The following is a 23,724-nucleotide window of genomic DNA, read 5'->3' on the forward strand; positions in this document are numbered from 1 at the left end:
GCGCCGCCCCCTCCCCGCCGTCGCCATGGCAGCAGCGACCCCTGCCCCCGTGTTATTGTAGGGTCTCCTTGCGCGCGCGTCCCCTATTACAGGGTCTCCTTGTGTCCCCCTCATGGTACTGTAGGGTCTCAGGTGCCCCCTCCCCTGCCCCGTCCCCCCCGTCACTGTCGGGTCCCCCCACGTCCCCCCCCCCATTTCGGCAGCGTGCCACCAGCCACCCCTGCCTCAGTTTCCCCAGGCGGGAGCCGGTGTAGTTGCCAACATCTTTATTGGGGACATAGAGGACACGCACGTGTCCCCAGGGCCGGGGGTCCCTGCGCCCCCCCCACCCCAGGCACCCCCCAGGGTGGGACGGCAGAGCCGGTGCTGCCGCATCCAGCCCCGCTCCTCGGCAGCCGCGGCTTCGGCTCCGCTCAGCCTCCTCGTCCTCATCCTCCATCCTCATCCTGGTCGAGGTCTTCATTAGTCAGTAACGACACGGGGGCCGTCCCTGGCAGCGCAGCACTGGGGGGCCGCGGGAGCCCCCATCCCGCCACCGGCACTACATGAGGTGGCACTGCTCGCCGCCCGCCGCCCCCGGCAGGTCCATGTTGAAGCCGGGGGGCTGCAGGGGTAAGGGTGAGCCGGGGGACCCAGACATCTGGGGGGGTCCGGGCAGGGCCCCCCCCCCCCCCCCAGGGGGTCCCTGGGGACACTCACCGACTCTCCGGCCAGCTCCTTGGGTGGGTGCCCCAGGTCCTGCAGCTGGACGGGAGACACGGGGGGTAAGGGTGGCACTGGGTGCTGGGGGGTGTCCGTGTCATCCCCCTCACCTGCTTACCTGCTGCATGAGGTCGAGGAGGGTCTCGAAGCGCGCACGCCGCTCCTCCTCGCCCTCACCCGGCCGCTCGCCCTCCAGCTGCCGGCAGATGCGGCCCATCACGCCGTGCTGCGCCCGGTACCGCTCGTACTGCTCGGCCGGCAGCGCCTCGCCGTGCTGCCGCAGCCACTCAGGGTACTGCGGGGGGGACAACAGGGGGGGCCAGGTCAGGCTGGGACCCCCATGTGTCCCCCACCCCATCCTGGTGCCGCCGGACTGCCCACCTTCTCGGTGATCTCCTTGAGCGAGGGGTAGAGCACGTCCTTGGAGAGCAGGCTTTGCATGATGCTCCGCATGACAGGCAGGACGCTGCCCTCGCCATCGCCCTCCTCCAGCCCTAGCCCCTCCAGTGCCTTCGCCAGCTCCTCCTCCGAAGCCGAGGAGTTCTGCAAGGACACCGTCAGCTCCCCGGGACATGGGGGACCCTCAGGGACACCCCGCTTGGCCGGCGGGGGGGTGGCTGTACCTGTAGGTCGGTGGCGTTCTTGGCCAGGCCGCTCAGCGTCTCCTTCAGGCAGGAGGTGAATTCCTGCTGCGATGCCGCGTCGCTGCCTGCAGGGACCGGGAGACGACAGTCGGGGACGGGGGGCACTGGGCACCCCGCCTGGCGAGGGTCGGGGTCTTGTCTTGGGGACCCCGCTCCCAAATGGAGGTCCCCATCCCGCTCCACCGTGGTGCTGGCTGGTGGCAAGGAGCCTCGGAGACCCACCGGCACGCGGGAGCACGCCCAGCACTGCAACACCAGAGAGGCGCCCACCAGCCCCGAGCTGAACCGAGACCTCCTGGTGCGGCAGAGAACCCCCTTTGCCGCTGGCGTCCCCCAAACCCTCGTCCCATGGCGGGCCGGTACGTGCCAGCCCCCACTCACCCACTCTGCCCGCCGCTTCCGACAGCTTCTGGAACTGCTCCACCAAGTGCGGCTCCTCCCGGGCCAGCTCCTGCATGGCCTGCTCGAACTCGGCTGCCGCCTGCGAGGCCAGCTCCCCCTCAAACAGCTCCTGGAAGAACCTCTCCTGCGAGGCGAAGAGGGAGGCCTGGGGAGAGGGGCACGGTCAGGGCCCCCCCCTTCCGCCTCCCCCGCGGGGACGGTGTCTCCCACCCCGAGGGCCGGGGCGAGGGCAGAGGCCGCATCCCGGCAGCGTCGCACCTTGGCAGCGTCGCCAGGCGAGGGCTGGGACCCGGGGGGGGGCGGCGGCGGGGGGGCGGCGGGCCTGGCCTTCTCGAAGTCGTCTAGGGCACCTGGGAAAGGGGCCAGGCTGAGGGGGACCCCCGGGCACCCCCATCCCAGGGACCCCCCTGGCCCTGCAGCCCAGCGACCCCCCAAACGGGCCAGCTCACCCCACCTTGCTGCGCCCCACGGACCCCAACACCGGCCCTGCCCCAACATCCTCTGCCCCACTGAGCCCCAATAACTGCACCCCCAGCCCTGCCGCACCCCAATAACCCCCAGCCCCACTGCACCCCAATAAGTGCACCCACTGCACCCCAATAACTGCACCCCAACAACCCCCAGCCCCACTGCACCCCAATAACTGCACCCCCAGCGCCAATGGAACCCCAATAACCCCCAGCCCCACTGCACCCCAATAACTGCACCCCAGTAACCCCCAGCCCCACCGCACCCCAGTAACCCCCAGCCCCACTGCACCCCTGGGCCCCACACCCCTCAACCCCCGGCCCCCGCCCGCCGACTCACTGTCGAGCAGCTCCTCCAGCTCCGGGTCGGGGCCCGGGCCCGGCTCCGCCGCCATTTTCGCCCCGCTCCGCCTCCGCGGGGGCGGGGCCTCTGGACACGCCCCTCTGTAGAGCACGCCCCATGTAGGACACGCCCCTATAGGACACGCCCCCATATGACACGCCCCTTTGCAGGACACGCCCCCTTTGCAGGACACGCCCCCTTTGTAGGACACGCCCCTATAGAGGGCACGCCCCTCGCACCCCGCCCCTCTCACCGCGGTTCCGCCGTACGCTCGCCAGGTGGCGCCGCAGTGCTTGGGGCGGGGCGTGACACCCCCCGGAGCGGGGAGCCGTGACTGCCCACGGGGTCCCAGCCCACGGGGTCCCGGTCCCTGGGGTCCCGGTCCCTGGGGTCCCACCCCCTTGGGGGTCCCAGCTCTCAGGGTCCCAGTCCCTCGGGGTCCCCGCCCACGAGGTCCCAGCCCTCGAGGTCCTTGTCCCTGGGGTTTCAGCCCTTCAGGGTCGCGGCCGTCGGAGTCCAGCTCTCGGGGTCTCACCCCCTTGGGGGACCCAGCTCTTGGGGTCTCACCCCCTTGGGGGACCCAGCTCTCAGGGTCCCAGCCCTCAGGTTCTCAGCCCCTCATGAGTGCAGCACACACACGAGGCCACTCGTGCCCCACGTGCTTGGAGGGTCCCCGTGCCCAGAAGGACCCCCCCCCCCCCCGGGCGAAGGGGCCGGTGGCTCCTCCAGACCCAAAGCCTGTCCCTCGCTGGTGCCAGACACGTCTCCGGGCACGTGTCTCCGGGGCCGGGGTAAAGCCTCAGGTCCGGGGAAGTCGCTTCCTTCCCCTTTCCCCAAATAGCTGCTATGCAAAGGACGGGTAGCCCCACCAGCACGCAGCAGCATGCCGGGATGGCCAGGAGCATGGCGCTGCTCCTCTGGGGTGAGTGCCCAGGCAGGGGCTGACAGGGGACCTGATGCCACGGGGATGGGCGTCCGGACCCCTCCCCGTTTTGGGGAGCAGCGGGTTGAGGCAGAGACCGGTGGCACCAGCCAACCTGTGGGGAGGGAGCATGGGGTGGCTGCGGGGTCCCCCGAGGTCCCAAACACCAGCAGAGCCAGCCCATGGGGTTGTACCCCAGTCATGGGCTGGGGTGGCCATGGGGACAGGGCTGTGGGGACAGGGTTGGGGGGGCAGACATCACAGGGATGGAGATGTGGAGACTGGCGTCATGGGGCTGGGGCAGCCGTGGGGATGGGGACATGAAGACAGGTGCCATGGGAATGCGATTGTGGGGACAGGGCTATGGGGATGGGGCCATGGGGATGGGTGCCGTGGGGCTGGTGGAGGTTTCCCCATGCTCTGTGCCACCCCGGGGTGCCTGCGGTGTCCCCAAGCCCTGCACCAGCCTGGCCATGCCACGCAGATGCAGCGCGTGGGCGGCTCTGATGCAGCCGTGTCCCCTGGGGTGTCCCAGCTGTCCTGGGGACCGTCTCTGCGCCCTTTCCCACGGGTGCCAGTGTCCCCGTGGCAGCAGCCCCCACCCAGCCCCTCTCCCCTTCTCCCTTTCCAGCCCAAGCCCTTGGCCTCACTGGTGAGTCCTCGCTGCCATTCCCCAACCCCGCAGTCCCCAGACGCCCGCGGTGGCCCTGGCAGCCTGGTGTCCCCGTCACCCTGCAGGCTCCCAGCCCAGCCAGCTCACGCTGGACCCCCCCTGGACACCGGTGTTCACATCAGAGAAGGTGATGCTGAGGTGCCAGGGCTCCGGTGCACCCGGTCCCACCAAGTGGTACATCGGCCAGCGGCTCCAGCAGCAGATAACATCCAACTACATCTACGTCTCCAAAAACTACCTCGGGAGCGGCAGCTACCGGTGCTGCAGCCCCGGCGCCGAGCTCAGCCCCCCCATCACTCTGAGATTCTCAGATGGTGAGAGGCACGATGGGTACCCACGGGTGCCCCGAGGGCTCCGGGTGGGCTCTGTTTCGCAGCCTCTCGCCCCTTGTGTGACAGGAGCCCACCCCCATGGGCGCTGGCTGCATCCCCGTGCACACCAGTGCATCCCCGTGCAATGGGAGCCCACTGGCTGCATCCCCGTGCGCCGGCCGCCCCGGCCCTCTCTTGCAGAATGGCTGGTGCTGCAGGTGCCGGCGCGGGTGCTGCTGGAGGGGGACACGGTGCCACTGCGCTGCCGGGCCTGGGACGACATTAAGATCACCCGGGTGCAGTTCTTCCGTGAGCAGGAGGCGCTGGGGGGGCCCTCCCGGGGGACCGAGCTGCTCCTGTCCCCCCTGCAGCTGCAGCACGGCGGGCGCTACCGCTGCCGCGCCATCGTGAACAAGTTGTTTGTGCAGGGGCAGGAGTCGGCATTGGTGCCGGTGGTGGTGCAAGGTGAGCACCTGCTCCCCAGCACCCACCCGGCGGGGCGCAGCCCCCCCTCCCCAGAGGGCTCGGTGTCACTGTCCCCCCGGTTCCTTCCCAGAACTCTTCTCGGTGCCGGTGCTGCACCTGAAGGGCCCGGCCAAGCCCCCCGAGGGAGCCCCCCTGGCCCTGGGCTGCCTCAGCCAGCCCAGCCCCCTGCGGCCCCTCGCCCACCTCCAGCACGTCTTCTACCGGGACGAGGTGGTGGTGGGGGGACCCCAGGACTCCCCCCAGCTCCAGCTGCCGGCCGTGGGGCTGTCCGACTCGGGGAACTACTCCTGCGAGGTGCGGACGGAGACGGCCAGCGTGCGGAAACACAGCGCCCTGGTCACCGTCACGGTGCGCAGTGAGTGTGCGGGGGGGATGGGGACGTACCGGTGCCCTGCAGCCCTCTCCGGGTCCCCACATCCCTCCCCAGGTCCCCCATCCCTGCCCACGTCCCTTCATCCCTCCCCAGGCCCCCCTGTACCTTCCCAGGTCCCTCCATCCTTGCCCGGGTCCTCCCATCCCTCTCCGGGTCCCCAAATCCCTCGCCAGATCCTTCTGTCCCTCCCTGGGGTCCCCCCACCCCTCCCCAGTCTCCACACCCCTCCCTGAGGCCCCTCCATCCCTGCCTGGGTCCCCTCCTCTCTCCCTGGGGTCCCCTCCATTGGTCCCCAGGACCCCCAATCCCTCCCCGGGTCCCCTGTCCCTGTCTGTCTCCTCCCCGCAGGGGTCCCGGTCTCGGGGGTGTTCCTGGTGGCGCAGCCCCCCAAGGGGCAGGTGGTGGAGGGCGACCGCCTGGTGCTGCGCTGCATGGTGGGCGCGGGGACCGGGCCCCTCTCCTTCTCCTGGCACCGGCACGGCTTGGCCCGGCCGCTGGCCACGGGCCCCCGCTACGAGCTCCACGCCGTGCAGCCCCAGGACAGCGGCCGCTACCACTGCACGGCCACCAACGGCGGCACCGCGGCCGACAGCCTGCCGCTGTGGGTCACCGTCCTGGGTGAGCAGGACCCTCCGGCTTTGGGTGCCCCCCCTCCCCAGCATCACCGCACCCCGCGCTGCGGGATGGCCATGGCCACCGGTCTGACCCCAGCACCGTCTCTCCGCGTGGCAGTGCCGGTGGCCAACGCCACCATCACGATGGCGAGGACGGAGCCGTCGGTGCCGGCGGGCGAGAGCCTCAACCTGACCTGTTCGGTGGAGGCGGGCACCGCGCCGGTGACCTTCACCTGGCTGCGGGACGGGCAGCAGCTGGGCTCAGGGCCTGTCCTGTCCCTGGGGGCCGTGGGGCCGACCCACGCCGGGACCTACCAGTGCCTGGCCACCAACCACCTCGGCACCCACCGCATCTTCCAGGTGCGCAGTCCGGTGCTGACCCTCTCGGTGACGCAGCCAAGACAGGAACGGTGGCAGCAGGGCACAGGTGGGGCCTGCGCTCATCCGCCCCCTCCCCAGTGTCCCCACGGGGGTCCGGCCCCCCCCCGGTTTGGGGCTGACCCGGGCTCGTCCCCACTCCGTCCCCAGCCGTGGCCGCGGGACTCAGCGTGTCCCTCCTGCTCCTGCTCCTGCTCGCTGCCACCGTGGGCTGGCACCTCTGCCGCCGGCACCGTGCGGGTGGGTTCTGGGGTCTGGGGGTCCCGGGGTTCCCCCTCCTTCCTGTCAATGCAAGGCTGAGCCCCGGGGCCCTTGTCTCGAGGTCTGGGGGTCTCAGGGGTCCCAGGGGTCTCGCCACTGGTACCCCAGGGACCCCAGGACCGCTGATGCCCCCCCTTTGCCTTACAGCCGCTGGGAAGAGCTGGGACAGGTGAGCGGGGAGGGGGGTCGGACTGCGAAGCCCCTTTCCCCGGGGCCGGGACAGCAGCATCGCCGCCCCCCCCCGTCTGCCCCCGCCCCAGGCGCCCCCTTGTCCCCGCAGGGACCCCGCTGCCCCCCCAGAGCCCGAGGGTCACCAGCCGGAGCCCAGAGCCCCCCCCGGGGCAGCGGGGGACGAGGAGGTGCTGTACACCCACGTCGTGGTTACCGAGAGGGGCGGCGGTGAGTACGGGGTGGGGGGGGACACGGGACCCGCTGCCCACGCGTGTCACCCCCCCAGCCCGGGTCCCCGAACCATTTCCCCTTCCAGCCACGTCCCGGTCCCGTCCCGCACCCCCGCAGGAGCCGACCGTCGTCTACGCGGTGCTGCCGGCTCCCCACGTGCGACTGCGGCTCCCGAGTGACACCTACGAGAACGTCCCGTGACACCCGCGGGGCACCGGCGTGGGAGGGGCACGGGGGGGGGGGGGGTGTCACTGGGGACGCCACCTCTGCGCTGGTGCCCGCTGGCGTGTGTGTGTGTGTGTGTCCCCCTCGGGCAAACCCCCGCACGCACAACCCACGGCTCCCGTGGGGCGGCTGCTCTGCAGGGGGCCCGATCCGGATCAGCAGAGCCCAGCCCGGGCGGGGCAGGGGGCAGAGTGGGGAAGCCCCAGGACTACCCAGGGCCCCCCATTCCCCCTCCCGGGGCTCCCCAGTCCTGCCAGGACTCTCCAAAGCTTCCAGCACCCCCCTGTGCCCCCCCCCCGCCCCACTCACCCCCCCCTCCCTCCGGCAGGTCCCCCCGCACCCGGGGCTCTCCCTGTCCTGGCCCTGCTGGCCCCCCCCCCCAGGCCACATCTGTGCCTCAAGAAAGGTGCCGAAACCCCCGAGGGTGCTGGGGGCTCCCCCCGCCCAGGGCTCTGTGGGGCCAGGGAGGCCACAGGAGCCATTTCCATGGTATTGTCCCCAAAATGCAGCTTTTTGGTTAAACAGGGGGAAATGGCGTTTTTCTCTCCCAGGCGTGTCTCCTCCACCCAGAAAGACGGTGGCAGCTGCCACCGAGAGCGGGGGCCACAGGGGTCCATCCCCATCAGATGGTGCCACCGTGCCCAGGGGGTCCCTGTCCCCCCGCAGTGGATGGTGCCGCTGTCCCTGTCCTGTGCCCCTCGCTGGTGGCAGCTGGTGCCATCGTCCCCATCCCGCGTCCAGCCGCACCGGGAGCCGGTGCCATCGCCGCTGTCCCCCGCTCCCACCTCGCCGTTACAGAAGCGCTCCTGCCCCGTTTGCACATGGTGCTGCTTTACTGGGGGGAAGCAGCAGAAGGCGGGGGGGGGGGGGGGGCAGCACCACGCACCCCAGGCAGCTTCAGCCCCCTCCAAGCTCAGGGGGTCCCAGCACGGTGGCGGCACTCGGGCTGTGCCTGTGCCTGGCCAGAGGCGGTTTGGGGCCAAACCCAGCCATTTCCAGGGGGAAAAAGCTCTGGTTCTCCATCACAGTTCCAGGAGGGGGGGCCGGGGGGGCCATGGTGGGGTCCCCAGCTGCTGGAGATGGACGAGGGGCAGCTGCAGCACAGCAGCAGGAGGGGGTCAGGACTGTTTGATCTGGAGGGTTTCGTACATCTCCTGTCCTTCGCTGCTGAGCCCCTGCGTGGGAGATGGGGTTACAAGGTCCCTGTGTCCCCCCCGACTGCCACCCCCCACACACCCCCCCGAGACTGTCACCCCACTGTGGGGGCTTCCCACCCAACATGGGACCCAGGAAAAGGGCTGCAGGTCGTTGTGGGGGGGCTGCACCCAGAGCAGGTGCTCCCAAGGCGGGGGCGTGGGGCAGGGGGGACAGGGCACCCCCCCGAGTTACAGCACCCATGGGATACAGCACCTGCAGGGCGGGGCATTCCCATGGGGTGGTGGCACCCCAGGGGACAGCAGCCGTGGGTAGGACCACCCCCCCCAGGACAGGATCCCGCTGGGATATGTCCCCCCCTAGGCTGACTTACGGTGTAGATGGCTTCTTCCTTCTGCTCCAGGAAAGAGAAAGAGAAAGAAAGAGCTGGGGGGGGAGGGGGACACACAAACACACCCCCCCAGCCCCCTGCACCCCTCCCCTCACTCCCTGGGGAAGCGGGGGGAAGCCGTGAGGTTTCCTGGATTTCTTCCCCCCAATCCTGGACCACCAGAGCCCCCCCCCAATTCCCCTTCCATGGCTGCAGCACCGTCTGTGGCAGGCACTGGCTGGGGGGGGCATCCCTCCCAGGGCACCCCAGCCCCAAACCTCCCCCATCCCGGCCGCCCTTTGCCGACAGCGCCGTTACCTCCTTGCTGGCTCCCTGCCGCGACGCTTGGTGAACCTGGAGCTGCAGGGGGGGATGAGGGGATCACCCAAAAGACAAAAAGGGGGGAAAAAAAAAAAAAAAAGAAAAAAAGAAGTAAGAAGAGGAAAAAGCCCCAGCACGGGTGGGGAAGTTCTGGGGCTGTGGCCTCCCTGGGGTCCCCCCAAAAAACAGGGCCCAAAGGGGTTTAGCTGGGTCCCCAAGCGGGGCAGGTGGATCCTGGTGCTCACCTTGAGGCGGCAATAAAGGACAGTGAGGACGACGCCGTAGAGGAAGAGGATGGCGTCCAGGATGTAGCAGACCTCCGGCTCCATCAGGGCCTCTGGGGAGGATGGAGGGGGGGGTGGGAGGGGGTCCCTGGGTCAGCATCGCCCCGGGACAGATCCTGCACCCGTCCTTGCTGCCACGAGCTCAGCTCTGCCGCATCCAAGCGTTGTCCCTTTCTGCGCAATGGCGGAGGGTCCCGGGGGGGTCGCAGGCAGCACCGACATCCCCCCGGACAGCATCGGAGAGCCCCGGAGCCCACCAGGACTCAGCCTGGGGCGTCCCTCCATGCCACGAGCACCCCAGGGGACGTTTGGCTTCGACGGATCCCAGCTCGTCCCAAAGGCGCCAGGTCACCATCAACGGAGCCAGCCCGACGGCCACATGCCCACCCGGCCGCTCCCCTTGCCCGCGGGACCCCTGTCCCCATCCCCACCTGCCACCGGGGTCCACAGCAGCAGCAGGGTGGCGGCGAGCAGCAGGCGGATGCCCATCCCTCCGCGTGGCCCCGAGCGGGGTCCAGCGGGTTGGGGCTATCGCACCGGAGTCAGCGACCACAGAGCCAGCGTCTTCCTCCCCGCCAGCTCGCACCGCCCCCGTGTCGCCTCCCCCCTCCTCCAGTCCCCGGCCGCGCTGGGGAACTGGCCGGCGTAGCCGTCCCCTCTTCCCGCAAAGGGCGGTGGGGCCATTGCTCAAGGGCCAGGCGAGATGTCCCCAGGCGTCACCCGTCTGCCCCAGACCTCGTGGCACCCCGGCCCTGCTCTGGCACGGCTGCGGCCACCCGTGGGGGGCTGCGGGAGCACCCATCAGCCCCGGGCAGATGAAGGCTCTCAGGGAAGGCCCCACAGGCTGCAGGTGCTGGAGGCACCCAAACCCAGGCTGGTGGAGATGAAACCCCGGGGGTCGCTCCAGGCTCCCCCCGTCCTGTGGGCTGCAACCACGGGAAGGGGAAGCTCTCGACCACAAGCCTCACGTGAGAAAAGGAGGAAGAGCGGGGTTTCACCGGGTTTCAGCTGGAGGAGAAGGGCTGAGGCGAAGACAGAGACGCTGGACAGGCAGGACGTGGTTTAGGCTTTATTTGACTCAGATGAGGAAGGGGGTGCAGGGGTGCCAGGGGCTCCCCGCACCCGGAGCAGCACACACAGCAGGAGACGGGCACAGCGGGGACAGCCGGGGCTGCCACCTCACCGATCCACTTCCCCAAAGACGATGTCCTGTGTGCCTGGGGAGAAAGAGAGGCATTAGGACACAGCCAGCCCCCCCTGAACGGGAAAGGAGCCCCCCCCAAGAGCTGTGGGAGCCCCCAGCCCAAGGAAGGAACGTACCGATGATGGCCACGACGTCTGCCAGCATGTGGCCCTGCGACATCCGATCCAGGCCGGCCTGAAGGAGAGCACAGGGACCCCCATCAGCCCACAGCCCCCCCCCGAGCACCCATCACCCCGGCCCCAGGTCTGTGGAGGCAGGAGGGTGGAGTGGGCAAGCGGGGTCCGGCACGGCTCACCGCTTCCGGAGCCAGTGCTGTGCTGACAGCGGGACCCACGGCCCCCCACGGCTGGGGGCAGGCAGGGGAGGGGACACTGCCCCCACAGGGACGGAGGGAAGTGGCCAGTTATCAGCAGAGAACGGAAACCGGCTCTAACGGCAGAGGCACGAGACGCATTTGGGGACACGCAGGAGGTGACCCACGGACACCAGCCCTGGCCCGCCGCGCTGGGGCCACGCTGCGGCGATGTTTCTCTCTCTCCCAAACTCGTCCCGGGATGCGCTCGTCCCCTCCAGTCCAAATCCCACCCTTGCTGTGGGCCCTGGCACGGTGATGCTGCCAGCCGCCCCAGCCTCTCCTACCAGGTGAGCGAATCCGGGCGCCTTAATCTTGCAGCGGTAGGGGCGGCTGCTGCCGTCCGAGACAAGGTAGACGCCGAATTCACCCTGCAAGGACGCGGGGACAGGGTTAGTGACGTGGTGACGCTGTCAGGGGGCTGAGGCTCTGTCCCAGCCACAGCGTCCAGCCCTCAGACGCCCATCCGGTGGGGGAGCCCGGGGACAGCCCACCCAGCCGGTGACAGAAGCACCGGGATGTCCCCACAAGTGGCACGGGGCAGCCAGGACACCCGTCACCACATGCCAGAGCCCACTGTCCCCATAACACCCTGAGAAGCGTCACCTTGGGGGCCTCGATGGCCGTGTAGGTGGCTCCGGGGGGCACCTGGTAGCCCTCTGTGTACAGCTTGAAGTGATGGATCAGCGACTCCATGGAGGTCTGTGGAGAGAGGAGGGCACCGTCACTGAGGGCGTGCGGCTGGGTGCGGGCAGAAAACGCTGCCCGTCTCCTGCCTGCGCCTCGGCGATTGGCAACAGGGAGCAAAGCGTGGGAACCGGGGCGGTGGCCGCGTTCACACAGCCGCTAGCAGCAAATGTGTGGGACGTGGAAGCAGGGCAGCTGCCGGGTCTCCTCCCTGCCGGCCTCTACCTACACCAGAGTGGTTTTTTTGGCCAAGCTGGGCTGGGCCTGGCAGAGCCGGGGAAGGGAGATCCCCTCCCTCTGGCATGGGGCTGGACCGCCACAGGGCTCAGGAGCGGCCTCAGCGGGCAGCAAACCTCCCCCTGGCACAAAGCCGCCCTCCCTGCCCACGTGCTGCGAGATCTGGCAGGGCTGGCAGACAGGAGGCCAGGCAGACAGGAGGCCAGGCAGACAGGAGGCCAGGCAAGCCCCCAGCCCAGCCCAGGGACGGATGCAGCGGCAGATTAACACTGTAAAATTCTCAGCACAAGCATCTGACACACCAAACCGCGTTTCCTGCTTGCCAGCACCGATGTGCAGCTGGTGGTGGGGCCCGGTGGGGGAAGGAAACGTGTTTACCTTCATCTCTGCCCGCTTCGGAGGGGAGATTTTGGCATCATCTACTTTGATCTCCCCCTCAGGCATCTTGTTGAGGCACTGGAGGATGATACGGAGGGACTGTCGCATCTCTTCCACGCGGCACAGGTACCTGTGGGACCCCCCACGCCGCTCAGGATGCACACATCCCACGCAGAGGGCGCCTCATGGGGAAGCCACGGCCTCACCACAGGCCCACGGAGGAGGTGTGACCCTGCCGAGTCCCCCCACAGCCCCCGGCAGAGCCGTGGCACGACGTACCTGTCATAGCAGTCGCCTCGGGAGCCGATGGGGACGTCGAACTCCACCTGGTCGTAGACGTCGTAGGGCTGGGTCTTGCGCAGATCCCAGTGGATCCCTGAGCCCCGGAGCATCACCCCACTGGGTGGAGGGAGGTGGGTGAGCCGCTGGCCCGAAGGGGGGGCCCCAGCTCCTCCATGCACCCCGGAGTGGACCCCGACACAGGGGAACACGGCCACACGTTCCCTGCCTGCACACACCCACAGCCTGGAGGACAGCTGGGGTACAGTGGGTACGTAAAGCCGCACAGGACGCAGCACCACAGCTCCTGCCACCAGGCAGCAATGCCCTGACCGTCACCGGTGTCACCGGTCCCCAAAACGGCTCCCATCGGCCCCAGGGACTCCCACCGTCAGGGACTCGACCCCAATCCTTCTGCAGGTGATGATCACCTGGGCAGCAGCAGGAGGCTGAGCCCCCCACGCATCCCCGGGAGCCACCGGACCCACCTGAACCCGTAGTTGAGAGCCTCCTCCGCCGTTATCACCCCGATGTCGACCGTGCGGTTCTTCCAGATACGGTTGTTTGTGAGCATCTGCGGGTAGCAGGCCGTTAGTCACTGGTACCCCGCACCAGCTGCCTCTCCTGGACCGCGAACCCCCTCTCCTGACCCACGTCACCTTGTCACCGCTGCCACAGGAGGAATAACCCCACGCTGGCTGTGCCCAGGGGACAAACAATGCGAGACCCCAGCCCTCAGGGTGCAGGGAAATGGGGGGGTGTCCCTCTCTCCCAGGCTCCCGTCCCACCTCACCTCCTCCACCTCGTCTATCCGCGTAGAGAAATTCTTCACGAACTCGTAGATGTCGTCCATCAGCCCCAGGGGCAGGTCCTGCGTGGGAGGAGAGGGAGGTCAGCCCGTGCGCGGCTGGTGGCACCGGGGACGCGGGCAGGGAGGCACCGGAGGGGCCACCCCCACACAGGGACACCCCGCACATCAGACTGGGGGGCTCTGCAGGGAGCACAGGGCACGGCGTGGCCGCCCTCACCTGGTGCACCCCACCGGGGCGGATGTAGGCGGCGTGCATCCGTGCCCCCGAAACCCGCTCGTAGAACTCAAACATCTGTGGGGACAGAGGACAGCCCGCTGCTCCATGGCACGGCCCCGTGGGCAGCACAGAGCGCCGGATCTGCCCCATTCAATCTCCCGGCATGGCCACGCTGCCCTTTACCTTCTCCCTCTCCTCAAACATCCAGAAGAAGGGGGTCATGGCCCCGATGTCCAACGCGTGCGTGGTCACGGCCATGATGTGGTTGAGCAGCCGGGTTATCTCCGCGAAGAGGACTGGGGGCAAAGAGGGTGCAGGGGGGGTGAACACCTCTGGCCTCGTGCCCCCCTGGGGAGAGGGAATGGGAGCCCCAGAAAGTCGAGAGCTATGAGCCCCCAGCAGAGCAGGCAGCTGGACAGGAGCTGGAACCCCTGCAGAAACGGCACGCGGCTGCCCTCACCTCGGATCCACTGAGCCCGCAGAGGCGGGCGGATGTTGAGCAGCTTCTCCACAGCCAGGGAGTAGGCCTGCTCATTGCACATCATGGAGACGTAGTCCAGACGGTCAAAATAGGGCAGCGCCTGCCAAAAGAAACAACCATGAGTGGTGGCAAAGGCCTGGGACAGTCAGGAGCGCTCGGAGGCTCCACCGCAGCTGGGGAGCACCAGGACACAGCCCCCAGGCACAGCATGTTCCCGGCTCAGGGACGCTTCAAGCACAGCAGCAGCCAAGAACTCCGGTCCCGGGCTGGAGCAGACAGCCCAGCCTTGGGATAAGGCGTGAAGGAAGACAGACAATGTCCGTCTGCGAGAGTTTTCCAGCTCACAGACACTGCAAGGGCCCAATCCTGCACCTTCAGCACTCACCAGCTGAGAACTGTCGCCGCTGCACAGCTGAGCGCAGCCATCACGGCGCTGCCCCGAACCGCAGTGGCTAGCCAAGGTGGCGTCATCATCCCACACCCCCCCCCCCTGTTTCTCCCGCCAGCAGAAAGGTTAAACCTGATCGGGACAATAAATCAGCGAGGTCTGTTTACAAACACCGCTGCAAACCCTGACAGGCAAATAAATCCCCTCCCAGTGTGCCAAGGAAGCTGCTGATGTATTCGTTCGGACAGACGGGCACCAACAGCCCCTCACCCCAAAAGGACACCCCTTGCTCTCCCCACAGACAGACATCAGTCCCCAGGACGGGGAAGCGTTGGGAGCCTGCTGTGCCTTACCTGGAGGTACGTCTTGTACTCGATGAGCTTCTCGGTGCCTCGGTGCAGGAGGCCAACGTGGGGGTCACACTTCTTCACTGTTTCCCCGCTCAGCTCCATGACCAGCCGCAGGACCCCGTGAGCAGCCGGGTGCTGGGGCCCAAAGTTTATGGTCAAACTCGAGACCTTCTTGTGAGCCACAGGGTCCCTGTCTGCTCGGGGGAGGAAAGAGGAGAGTCAGGCCGGGAGAAACACCCACCCCCCAAAGCGTCGCTGCCCCCGAGCGCCTTTCCCGGCAGCACAGACACGCAGAGCGGATGCCAGACAGACGTCCAAACCGATCTCAGTGCTTGGCCGGACATTGGGAACACGGCGTCCCCACGGCCAGCTCCCATCTCAGCCCAACACAAGAGCCCTCGGAGAGGTCCGGGGGCCTCTCGCTGCCTCCCGGGAGGCTCAGCCTGCGCTGGCCACTCTTCCCAGAGCACAGGGACCCAGGCAGCTTCCCAATGCTGCGTGGGCGGAGGGGCCAGGGTCACGGCAGAGACCAAGCACAGGGAGGTTTGCAGAGCTAGTAAGAGAAGTGAGGGATGAGAAGCTCAGAGCCCAACTGGGGTCTGACGCAGGAGCCCCTTGCAGCAGCTTGGGGGGCATGGATGGGGCTAAAGCTCCCAGGGGACTCACCCCCTACACCCGCACCCCAAGACCCAGGCACCCACAGGACACTCAGGAGAACAAGACACCCCCCAAGCAACTGCTGAGTCCTCACTGGGCACCCACCAGGCACCCAGTGAGTCCCAGTCTGGCCCCGAGCACCCACCAAGCAGCACCCCTGGGTACCCAGGTGCCCATGACCCCCCCCCCCCAGACACAACCCCCCCCAGACCCTCTGGGCCCGGTACCCACGGTGAGCCCCGGGCCCCTGCATGCATCCAGTGAGCCCCAGACTGGCCCAGGGCCCCCCTGCCCCGTGTAACCCCCAACCTGACATCCACGGAGCCCCCACGGGCCCCGAGCCCCCACAGGGACTCCAACGAGCCCCGGCCTGGCTCTGGAGCCCACTGAGCACCCCCAAGGGCCCCGAACAGCCCCTCGGGGCTCCCTCAGGGCCTCGGGACCCCTACAAGGACCACCCAGGGCCCCCAACACCTCCTCAGAGCCCTCCCAGCGCACCCGACACCCTTCCGGGGCCTCGGCCTTCCCTCCGCAGGGCCCCAGGGCTCCTCCAGGGCCCCGCCGCTCTCCCGGAGCCCCGCTCGCCCCCGCCGCTGACGCCCCCCGCCGCCCCTCACCGTTCCAGGGCGGCGGCACCCACTTCTCCGTCTCTTTGCTCGGGTACATGACGGCGCCGGCGAACTGCTGGGCCCACTCCACGTCGGGCTGCCATTGCCGCGACGTCCTGCGGGACGGGGCCGAGCCGTGAGGGGGGCGATCCGGGCCCCCCGCCTGAACCCGAGCCCCGCCGCCCCCAGCCCCGGTCCTGCCTCCCGCCCCGGCCTCAGGTGCCGGCTACCCCCGCTCTCACCGCACCGGGGCCGGCCCCAGCCGCGCCGCCGCCGCCGCCCGCAGCCCCGAAGGTGCCCGCAGCCGCCCCAGCGCCCGCAGCGCCGCCATCTTGCCCTTGGCACTGCGCGTGCGCCGCCCCGCCCTCAGCGCCGCGGCGGGGGCGGGGCCCGGCGCCATGCTTGTAGAGGGCAGGCGAAGCCCTGCTGCGTCACCATATTGAGCGTGGGCAGTTCTGCCGTCATCTTTACTAAGGGAAACAGCCGGGAAACCTCCGGTGGCGTCGCTGCCATCTTTGTGCCGGGCAGAGGCGGTCCCATGGGGATGGGGACAGGGACGGGGGGAGCAGGGACGGGGGGAGCAGGACGCGCCGGGTGAAGGAGGAGCGGGGTGTCCCAGCGTGGTGGCAGGGGGATGCGTGTCCCCAGGCCTCCCACGCTGCGGCTGGAGGTGGCCCCTGTCCCCTCCCCGGACACCCGCGGTGTCCCCGTCTGGGGGCGGGGGGGGGGGGTCCTGAGCAAAATTGTCCTGTGACCCCCTCGCCCACACTGCACCCCCGACCCCTCCCACTTGGGGATACCCCGGCTCCGGCATCCAGATGTGCCCCCCTCCCAGAGGACACGGGGACCACCCAGCTGTGCCAGGACCCTCCGTGCCCCCCCGTCCCCTCCCCCTCCCCCGTCCCCACGGCTGCGGGGTCACACCAGCTCCCACGTCACTGGCCCCAGTGACGCCAGCGGCTGCCCGGCCCCCACGTCACGGCTGTTCCCGACCTGGCGTGAGTCACGGTGGCCATGTGGAGTGATGCCGTCCAGATGTTGGCCGCTGGCCGCCAGCCCGCCCCCCCCCACCCCGGCCCAGGGCCATCCTGCTGGGACTGGATCCGGCCCCGGGCTGGAGGCTGAGCCAAGAGGATCTTCCCCACCCTGAGCCCCTGCCAGCACCCAAGGGTGCCCCATGGTGGGGGGAAACTGGGGCTGGGGGATGCTGGAGGTGGGGGATGCTAACACTGGGAAACACTGGAGCTGGAGATACCAGAGTTGGGGGGGATGCTGGGGTTGAGGGGGATGCCGGAGATGGGGGATGCCGGAGATGGGGGATGTCAGCCAGAGCAGATGTCAGATCCTAGGGAAGCCGGCTGTGCCGGATGCTGGCTCTGGCGGACACCGATTGTGGCAGATGCTGGAGCCCAGCGGATGCCAGCTGTGGCAGATGCCGGTACCACGGTGGGCTCCCGGTGGGGTCCATGCCCTGCCAGTGACGCCACTCCCGGGCACGGGTGGGTGTCGGGCAGGTGCTGTTCCAGCCGGGCCCAGCTGCGGTGCCGGCAGGGTCCCATGGGTGCAGCCGAGCACCGCTGCGGCATCGGCACAGAGGCCCTTTGTGCGGCAGCGCCGGGTGCCGCCATCTCCCTTTGTGCAGGGCCACGTCACCCTGTTGTTCTCCTGGGGACAGCGGGGACGGCACCGGCACCGGCACCCGCACGGCAGCACCCGGGGCCACGCCGGCCCCCCCCGACTGGCAGTGCTGGAGGGTGACGGGGCAGGAAGGGCAGCCGGGCCCGGCCCCCCCTGTTACAAGAAGGGAGGAAGCAGGATGGGGCCCGTGTCCTGCCCATCCAGGCTGGGGGCCAGGAGGTGACTCGGGGGTGACACAGCGGTGGCTCTGCTGGGAACTGCGGACACGGAGGGGGCACGGAGGGGCTGACACCGGATGGGGCTGGGAGGGAGGGGATGGGAAGCGACGGGGGGGGGGGGGGGGGATGACAGGGAGGGATGAAGATGATGAGGAGGGATGGAGATGCAGCAGTGGGGTGTTAGGGGGCAGTGGGTGCTGCAGGGTAGGGGAGCCCCCCCCGGGGTGCCCCCAGTCCCGTGCCCATCCCGGGCACCTCAAGGCCACCCTCGGCAGACGCCCACCCCAGCCCCTGCTGCCCCAGGGATGCCCTGCAGCAGCCCCGGTGAGGGGGGCTCCCAGTGAGGGGGTCCCGGTGAGGGGGGATCCTGGTGAGTGGGATCCCGGTGAGGGGGGGTCCCAGTGAGTGGGATCCTGGTGAGGGGATCCCGGTGAGGGGGGGTCCCAGTGAGGGGGTCCCGGTGAGGGGGGATCCTGGTGAGTGGGATCCCGGTGAGGGGGGGTCCCAGCGCGGGGGTTTCCCGGCCCGGCCCCGCTCCCGGGGGACCCGGCTCTGCTTTCCCGGAATGGCCCGGGGGGGGCCAGGGCTGCCCCGCTCCGCTCCGCCCCGCCTGCCCGGGGCCGCCTCTCCCGCCCGTTTAAATGCGGCGGCGGGGCCGAGCCTGCGGGGATCGTCTGTCGCCTCCCGCTGTCGCGCTGTCGCGGTGTCGCGGCGGTGCCCGGGCCATGCGCCGCGCGCTCCTGGCGCTCCTGGTCGCCGCTGTCACCGCCTCCGCCGGGGCCGCCCACAGCCCCGCGTGTCCCGTAACGGCACCGGACGAAGCCGGGACACGGTCCCGCGTGGGGCCGGCCCCGAGGAGAGCGAAGGTACGGCCGGACCGGGACACCGCGGGCTGTGATGGGACCGGGAGGGGATGGACCAGGCTGGGATGGACCGGGCTGGGATGGACCGGACCGGGATGGACTGGGATGGGATGGACCAGGCTGGGATGGACTGGACCGGGCTGGGATGGACCGGGCTGGGATGGACCAGGCTGGGATGGACCGGGATGGGATGGACCGGGCTGGGATGGACCAGGATGAACTGGGATGGACGGGGATGCGCTGCGACGGACCGGGACTCACTGGGCCGGGACTGACTGGGATAGGCTGGGACCAGGATACACCGGACCGAGATGGGCTGGGCCGGGCCGGGCTGGGCTTCTCCTCCACCTCCCGGGGCACCGCCGGGACCCGCCCCGAGGGGGCGACCGGGGCCGCGGGCAGCCGGTACCCTGCGGGGCTGGGGGGCGGTGGCGCGGGGCCCAGAGACATCGGGGTGCACTGGGGGGGCACGGGAACGGTGCTGGGGGGCACAGGCAGGGATGTGCACGGTGATGGGGAACACCAGTGTGGGGTGGGGTGTGCTGGGGGGCACCGGGACTGTGTCACAGTGCTGGGGGGCACCGGCCAGTGCCAGTCCCCTGCCCCAGCACCCCAATTCCCGGCAGCGCTTTGCCTCGGTGCCACGGTACGTGGAGATGCTTGTGGTGGCGGACGAGTCGATGGCCCAGTTCCACGGTGCAGGGCTCCGGCGGTACCTGCTGACAGTGCTGGCGACGGCCGCCCGGTCCTTCCGGCACGGCAGCCTGGGCAACGCGGTGGAGCTGCGGGTGACACGGCTGGTGGTGCTGGGCCAGGGCACCCCCGGGCCCCCCTCCACCCCCAATGCCGCCCAGATGCTCCGCAACTTCTGCCAGTGGCAGAAGGGGCTCAATGTCCCCGACGAGGACAGTCCCCTCCACTTTGACACCGCCATCCTCTTCACCCGGCAGGTGTGTGGGGGGGGTGATGGCTGGGGGGGCCTGGGGGGAGCTGCAGGGCTCTTTGGGATCCTTGCAGGGTGGTTGGGGGCTGGTGGGGTCCCTGGGTGACCCCCAAGGTGTTTGGGTGCTGGCCAAGCCCCTGGGCTGTCTGTGGGTTTTGGGGGCTGGTGGGGTCCCCAGGGACCATCCCTGGGAGTTCAGGTGCTGGCTGGATTTGGGGGTGCCCCAAGCCCCCCCCCACACCCCACCTGCCCCCAGGACCTGTGTGGGGCGGCCACGTGTGACACGCTGGGCATGGCCGACGTGGGCACCGTCTGCGACCCTGAGCGGAGCTGTGCCATCGTGGAGGATGACGGGCTGCAGTCGGCATTCACGGCTGCCCACGAGCTGGGTGAGCAGCGGGGGCCGGTGTGGGGGGTGAATGGGACCCCACTGCCACCCACGAGCCCCCCCAGAGCTGACGCCGTCGTCCCCCGGTGCAGGCCATGTCTTCAACATGCTGCATGACACCTCCCAGCCCTGCCGGGAGCTGAACAGCCACTCCGGAGCCACCCGCCGCGTGATGGCTCCCGTCCTCTCCTCGCTGGAGCCTGGTGAGATGTGGTCCCCGTGCAGCGCCCGCTTCATCACCGACTTCTTGGACAACGGCCACGGTACGACCTGGCACGCAGGGTCCCAGCACGCGGGGTCCCGATGCAGCCACATCCCATGCCGGTGCCCTCAGGGACCCCCGGTGCAGCGGTGCCATGTCCCCGCAGGTCACTGCCTCCTGGACAAGCCTCCAGAGTGGCTGCAGCTGCCCTCGGCGCTGCCGGGCAGCGTCTACCTGGTGCTGCGGCAATGCCAGCTCGCCTTTGGGCCCGACTCGCGGCACTGCGGTGACCTGCAGCCGCCCTGCGCTTCGCTGTGGTGCACCGGCCGTGCCGGCGGCCGCTCCGTCTGCCAGACAAAGCACTTCCCCTGGGCTGACGGCACACCGTGCGCGCCGGGCAGAGTCTGCATGGACGGGCTCTGCGTCGGCATCGGCCGCATGCAGGAGCTCACCGTAAGTCCTGGTGGGGCAGGAGGGTCGGTGTCCACCCGCCGGCACCAGTTCGACGCCCCCACCATGTTTTCTGGCTGCAGACACCTGTGGATGGCGGCTGGGGGCCGTGGGGGCCGTGGGGCGGGTGCTCACGGACCTGCGGCGGTGGCGTCCAGCTCTCCCACCGCAACTGCACCGCGCCGGCACCTCGTCACGGTGGCTGGTACTGCGAGGGCAAGCGCACCCGCTTCCGGTCCTGCAACGTGGAGGAGTGTCCCGGCAGCACCCGTGAGTGGGGCTGGGTGGGGAGAAGGGGGGTCACCGGTCACCGGTGCGGGCTGGGGGGGTGCTGGGGACTGCCACCAGTGCTGACCGTGCCCCACTGCTGCCGGCAGCCCTCACCTTCCGGGAGGAGCAATGTGCCGCCTACAACCATCGCCCCGACCTCATCAAGGGGCTCCCGGCACCCCTGGACTGGGTCCCACGCTACGGCGGCGTCCCCGAGCGGGACCAGTGCAAGCTGACCTGCCAGTCCCAAACCCTGGGCTACTACCACGTGCTGCAGCCGAGGGTGAGTGTCCCCCCTGCCTGCTGTGCACCCGGGGGTGCTGCCGGTGGGTGCTGAGGCCGTGCTGTGCTGCAGGTGGCCGATGGGACGCCCTGCTCCCCCGAGAGCACGGGGGTGTGTGTGCAGGGCCGCTGCATCCCCGCCGGCTGCGACCGCATCATCGGCTCCAAGAAGAAGTTTGATAAGTGCATGACGTGCGGCGGTGACGGCTCTGGCTGCACCAAGGTCTATGGCTCCTTCACCAAAGGCCGGTGAGTGTGCTGATGGCAGCGGCACAGCAGGGGGGGATACCACCCACGAGCAGCCGGTGTCCCCCCTCCAACACCTCTATGCCCCGCAGCTACGGCTACAACGATGTGGTGACCATCCCGGCGGGCGCCACGCACCTCCTGGTCCGGCAGATCTCGACGGCGGGCAGCGAGGACATCTTCCTGGCGCTGCGGTGGCCGGCCGGCGGCTCCCTGCTGAACGGCGGCTACGTCCTGGTGCCCTCCGTGACCGATGTGGTGCTGGCAGGCGGCGTGACCCTGCGCTACAGCGGGGCCACAGCAGCCACCGAGACGCTGACGGGCCGGGGGCCGCTGCGCGAGCCCCTGGTGCTGCAGGCGCTGGTGGTGGATGAGCAGCGACCGCCACGCTTGAAGTACAGCTTCTTTGTGCCGCGGGCGCCGAGACGCCCATCGGCAGCCTGGGAGAAGCAGAAAGCCGAAATCCTGGAGATCCTCAAGAGCCGCCGGCGCAACAAGTAGCGGCACGAGCCCAACTGGGACGTGGCTCTGCCAGAGCGCGATTCTGGCAGCACCGCGGTGCCTATTTATTTGGTTATTTATTGCCCGCTGGGAGCAGGGGCACCGTCCACAGGACGGCATCGGGCAGCCCCTCGGCAGAGCCCTGGCAGGCTCGTGCCACGCATGGGACCAGCCCCGGTGCAGGTAACCACGTCTACCTCAGCCCCCCCGCAGGCAGAGCGGGGTGACCCCCCGGGCAGGACCCAGGGCACCCCCCTCCCCGCGTCACACCCCCCCCCCCGGCTGCGGCCTGCCCTGGCGCAGCCACCCAGCTGTAATTTATTGCAGCGCTGTTATTTAAAGCTATTTATGGAGCCGGCTGGTGTGGTGCGTGGTGATTGGCGTGGCGGTGCCAGGCACTGCAGTGTCCCTCGGCTGCAGCTGCGTTAACCCTCCCTTACTGCTCCCAGCATCCTTCCCCGCCGTCTTTCCCCCCAGCAGCCACCAGCACCCCCCTGCCCCCCAAGAAACGGGCACCGCCAGTCTTGCCCAAAACGGGGCTTTATTGGGTGCCTCCTCCTGGCCGTGCACCGCCCCTCGGGGTGGCCGTGGGCCCGTACCCATCCCTCGAGGTGGCAGCCGGAGCTGCGGGCACACGGGGCCCAGCCATGCTGCCAGCCTGCCCCGAGTCATCCCGGGGTGGAAAATCTCCCCCCCCGGGCCCCCCCTGGAGCGCTGCACCCCAGGGATGGTGGGGCCGGGCGCCCGTTCTGCCAGGGAGCCCCAGGACCTCACCACTGCACCGGCTCGGTGCTGCCGGGGGGGTGCCCTGGCTTTGGGGGCGGCAGCTTCACCCCCGGGGGGGGGCAGAGGGCTCACGCTGCCAGGCATGGAGGTGGTGAAGCTCCATTGTGGCTCCGCATCCCGGCACAAAGCCGGCGCGTTTCCAGCATCCTCCTGTGTGCCAGGCACGGGGAGCTCAGACGTAGCGGCTGGGCGGGGGGCTGTACGTGGGGCCCACCCCTGCGGGGGGGCTGCAGCTCCCAGGGAAAAGCCAGCAGAGCACGAAGCCTGGCTGGAGGAAGGGGAGAGCTGTGAGCTGTGCTGGGGGACCCGGCCCCGCAGACCTCCCCGGCCCCATGCACCTCGCCCAAACACCTCCCGCAGCAGCGTCAGTTTGGGTTTGGGGGAGTGTGGCCCCTCGCAGTTCATCTCCTTCAGCCCCCGACTGCAGAGCTGCTCCAGGGCATCTGGTCCATGACGATCGACACGACCTGGGGGTGACAGGGATGTCACTGCCGGCATGCAGCTGCCCCAGCTCGCACTGCTGTCCCCCACGATCCCCGGCTCGTGCCGGTGCCCCCCGCCACCGCCCTGCTAACCTGATCATAACACACAATGGTGACAAAGGCCCCAAAGAGGAGGGACTCCAGCAGCAGGACCATGCAGTGAGCCCTGGAAGGCGGCCACGGGTCAGAGCGGGGCCGGAGGCTGAAGCCGATGTGGGGCAGCCTGGAGTCCCGACATGGTGCCGCCACACCGGCCCTCCCCTCCCTGCCCAGCTCCTCTGTAGAGGGGGGAGACGGGACCCCCGTGCTACCCCCACTCATGTCTGGACACGGTTGTTGGCAACGTCTCCTCCTGCCACCATCCCTGCCGGGGTCCTGCCCGCCGGTCCCAGCCAGGTGCCCCCAGCCTCGCCATCCCCAGGGGTGGGTGGGTGGGTGTTACCAGCCCTGCGCCCACCCCAGCACCCAGCTCC

At 69.4% G+C, this 23,724-nt stretch overlaps 5 protein-coding genes across 6 annotated transcripts; 2 read left to right on the forward strand and 3 right to left on the reverse strand.

Annotated features, from left to right (window-relative positions):
• Window positions 1-251: 251 nt before the first annotated feature.
• PEX19 (peroxisomal biogenesis factor 19) lies at window positions 252-2,669 on the reverse strand. The gene is made up of 8 exons (XM_054806128.1): window positions 2,556-2,669; window positions 2,007-2,098; window positions 1,728-1,893; window positions 1,326-1,411; window positions 1,084-1,245; window positions 821-997; window positions 700-744; window positions 252-604 (listed from the first exon to the last, which is right to left on the reverse strand). Exons 1-8 carry the CDS (start codon window positions 2,608-2,610, stop codon window positions 542-544), a joined length of 846 nt encoding a protein of 281 aa, XP_054662103.1. The 5' UTR covers window positions 2,611-2,669; the 3' UTR covers window positions 252-541.
• A 713-nt stretch (window positions 2,670-3,382) lies between these two features.
• Window positions 3,383-7,308, forward strand: LOC129197546 (Fc receptor-like protein 3). 2 transcript variants are annotated; one of them, XM_054806105.1, is made up of 11 exons: window positions 3,383-3,480; window positions 4,112-4,132; window positions 4,219-4,467; window positions 4,666-4,929; window positions 5,021-5,305; window positions 5,672-5,941; window positions 6,056-6,364; window positions 6,466-6,555; window positions 6,724-6,745; window positions 6,857-6,975; window positions 7,064-7,308. In XM_054806105.1, the coding sequence occupies exons 1-11, from the start codon at window positions 3,405-3,407 to the stop codon at window positions 7,177-7,179; spliced, it is 1,821 nt and encodes a 606-aa protein (XP_054662080.1). In that variant the 5' UTR covers window positions 3,383-3,404; the 3' UTR covers window positions 7,180-7,308. The 2 variants fall into 2 exon arrangements, with proteins under 2 accessions (XP_054662080.1, XP_054662081.1); XM_054806106.1 differs by lacking the exon at window positions 6,466-6,555.
• A 931-nt stretch (window positions 7,309-8,239) lies between these two features.
• Window positions 8,240-9,931, reverse strand: FCER1G (Fc epsilon receptor Ig). The gene is made up of 5 exons (XM_054806137.1): window positions 9,765-9,931; window positions 9,295-9,386; window positions 9,047-9,088; window positions 8,732-8,752; window positions 8,240-8,378 (listed from the first exon to the last, which is right to left on the reverse strand). Exons 1-5 carry the CDS (start codon window positions 9,820-9,822, stop codon window positions 8,322-8,324), a joined length of 270 nt encoding a protein of 89 aa, XP_054662112.1. The 5' UTR covers window positions 9,823-9,931; the 3' UTR covers window positions 8,240-8,321.
• A 458-nt stretch (window positions 9,932-10,389) lies between these two features.
• Window positions 10,390-16,382, reverse strand: NDUFS2 (NADH:ubiquinone oxidoreductase core subunit S2). Its single transcript, XM_054806111.1, has 14 exons — window positions 16,225-16,382; window positions 15,992-16,098; window positions 14,721-14,911; window positions 13,959-14,079; window positions 13,682-13,794; window positions 13,499-13,573; window positions 13,264-13,341; window positions 12,959-13,044; window positions 12,471-12,590; window positions 12,192-12,321; window positions 11,496-11,591; window positions 11,177-11,260; window positions 10,654-10,711; window positions 10,390-10,550 (listed from the first exon to the last, which is right to left on the reverse strand). Exons 1-14 carry the CDS (start codon window positions 16,380-16,382, stop codon window positions 10,513-10,515), a joined length of 1,455 nt encoding a protein of 484 aa, XP_054662086.1. The 3' UTR covers window positions 10,390-10,512.
• Window positions 16,383-18,383: 2,001 nt separating this feature from the next.
• On the forward strand, window positions 18,384-22,336 carry ADAMTS4 (ADAM metallopeptidase with thrombospondin type 1 motif 4). The gene is made up of 9 exons (XM_054806102.1): window positions 18,384-18,704; window positions 19,328-19,651; window positions 19,901-20,033; window positions 20,125-20,295; window positions 20,401-20,687; window positions 20,768-20,954; window positions 21,062-21,237; window positions 21,310-21,485; window positions 21,575-22,336. Exons 1-9 carry the CDS (start codon window positions 18,480-18,482, stop codon window positions 21,981-21,983), a joined length of 2,088 nt encoding a protein of 695 aa, XP_054662077.1. The 5' UTR covers window positions 18,384-18,479; the 3' UTR covers window positions 21,984-22,336.
• Window positions 22,337-23,724: the final 1,388 nt, after the last annotated feature.

Source organism: Grus americana, chromosome 29 (genome assembly GCF_028858705.1).
Source record: "Grus americana isolate bGruAme1 chromosome 29, bGruAme1.mat, whole genome shotgun sequence".
NCBI classification, from domain to species: domain Eukaryota; kingdom Metazoa; phylum Chordata; class Aves; order Gruiformes; family Gruidae; genus Grus; species Grus americana.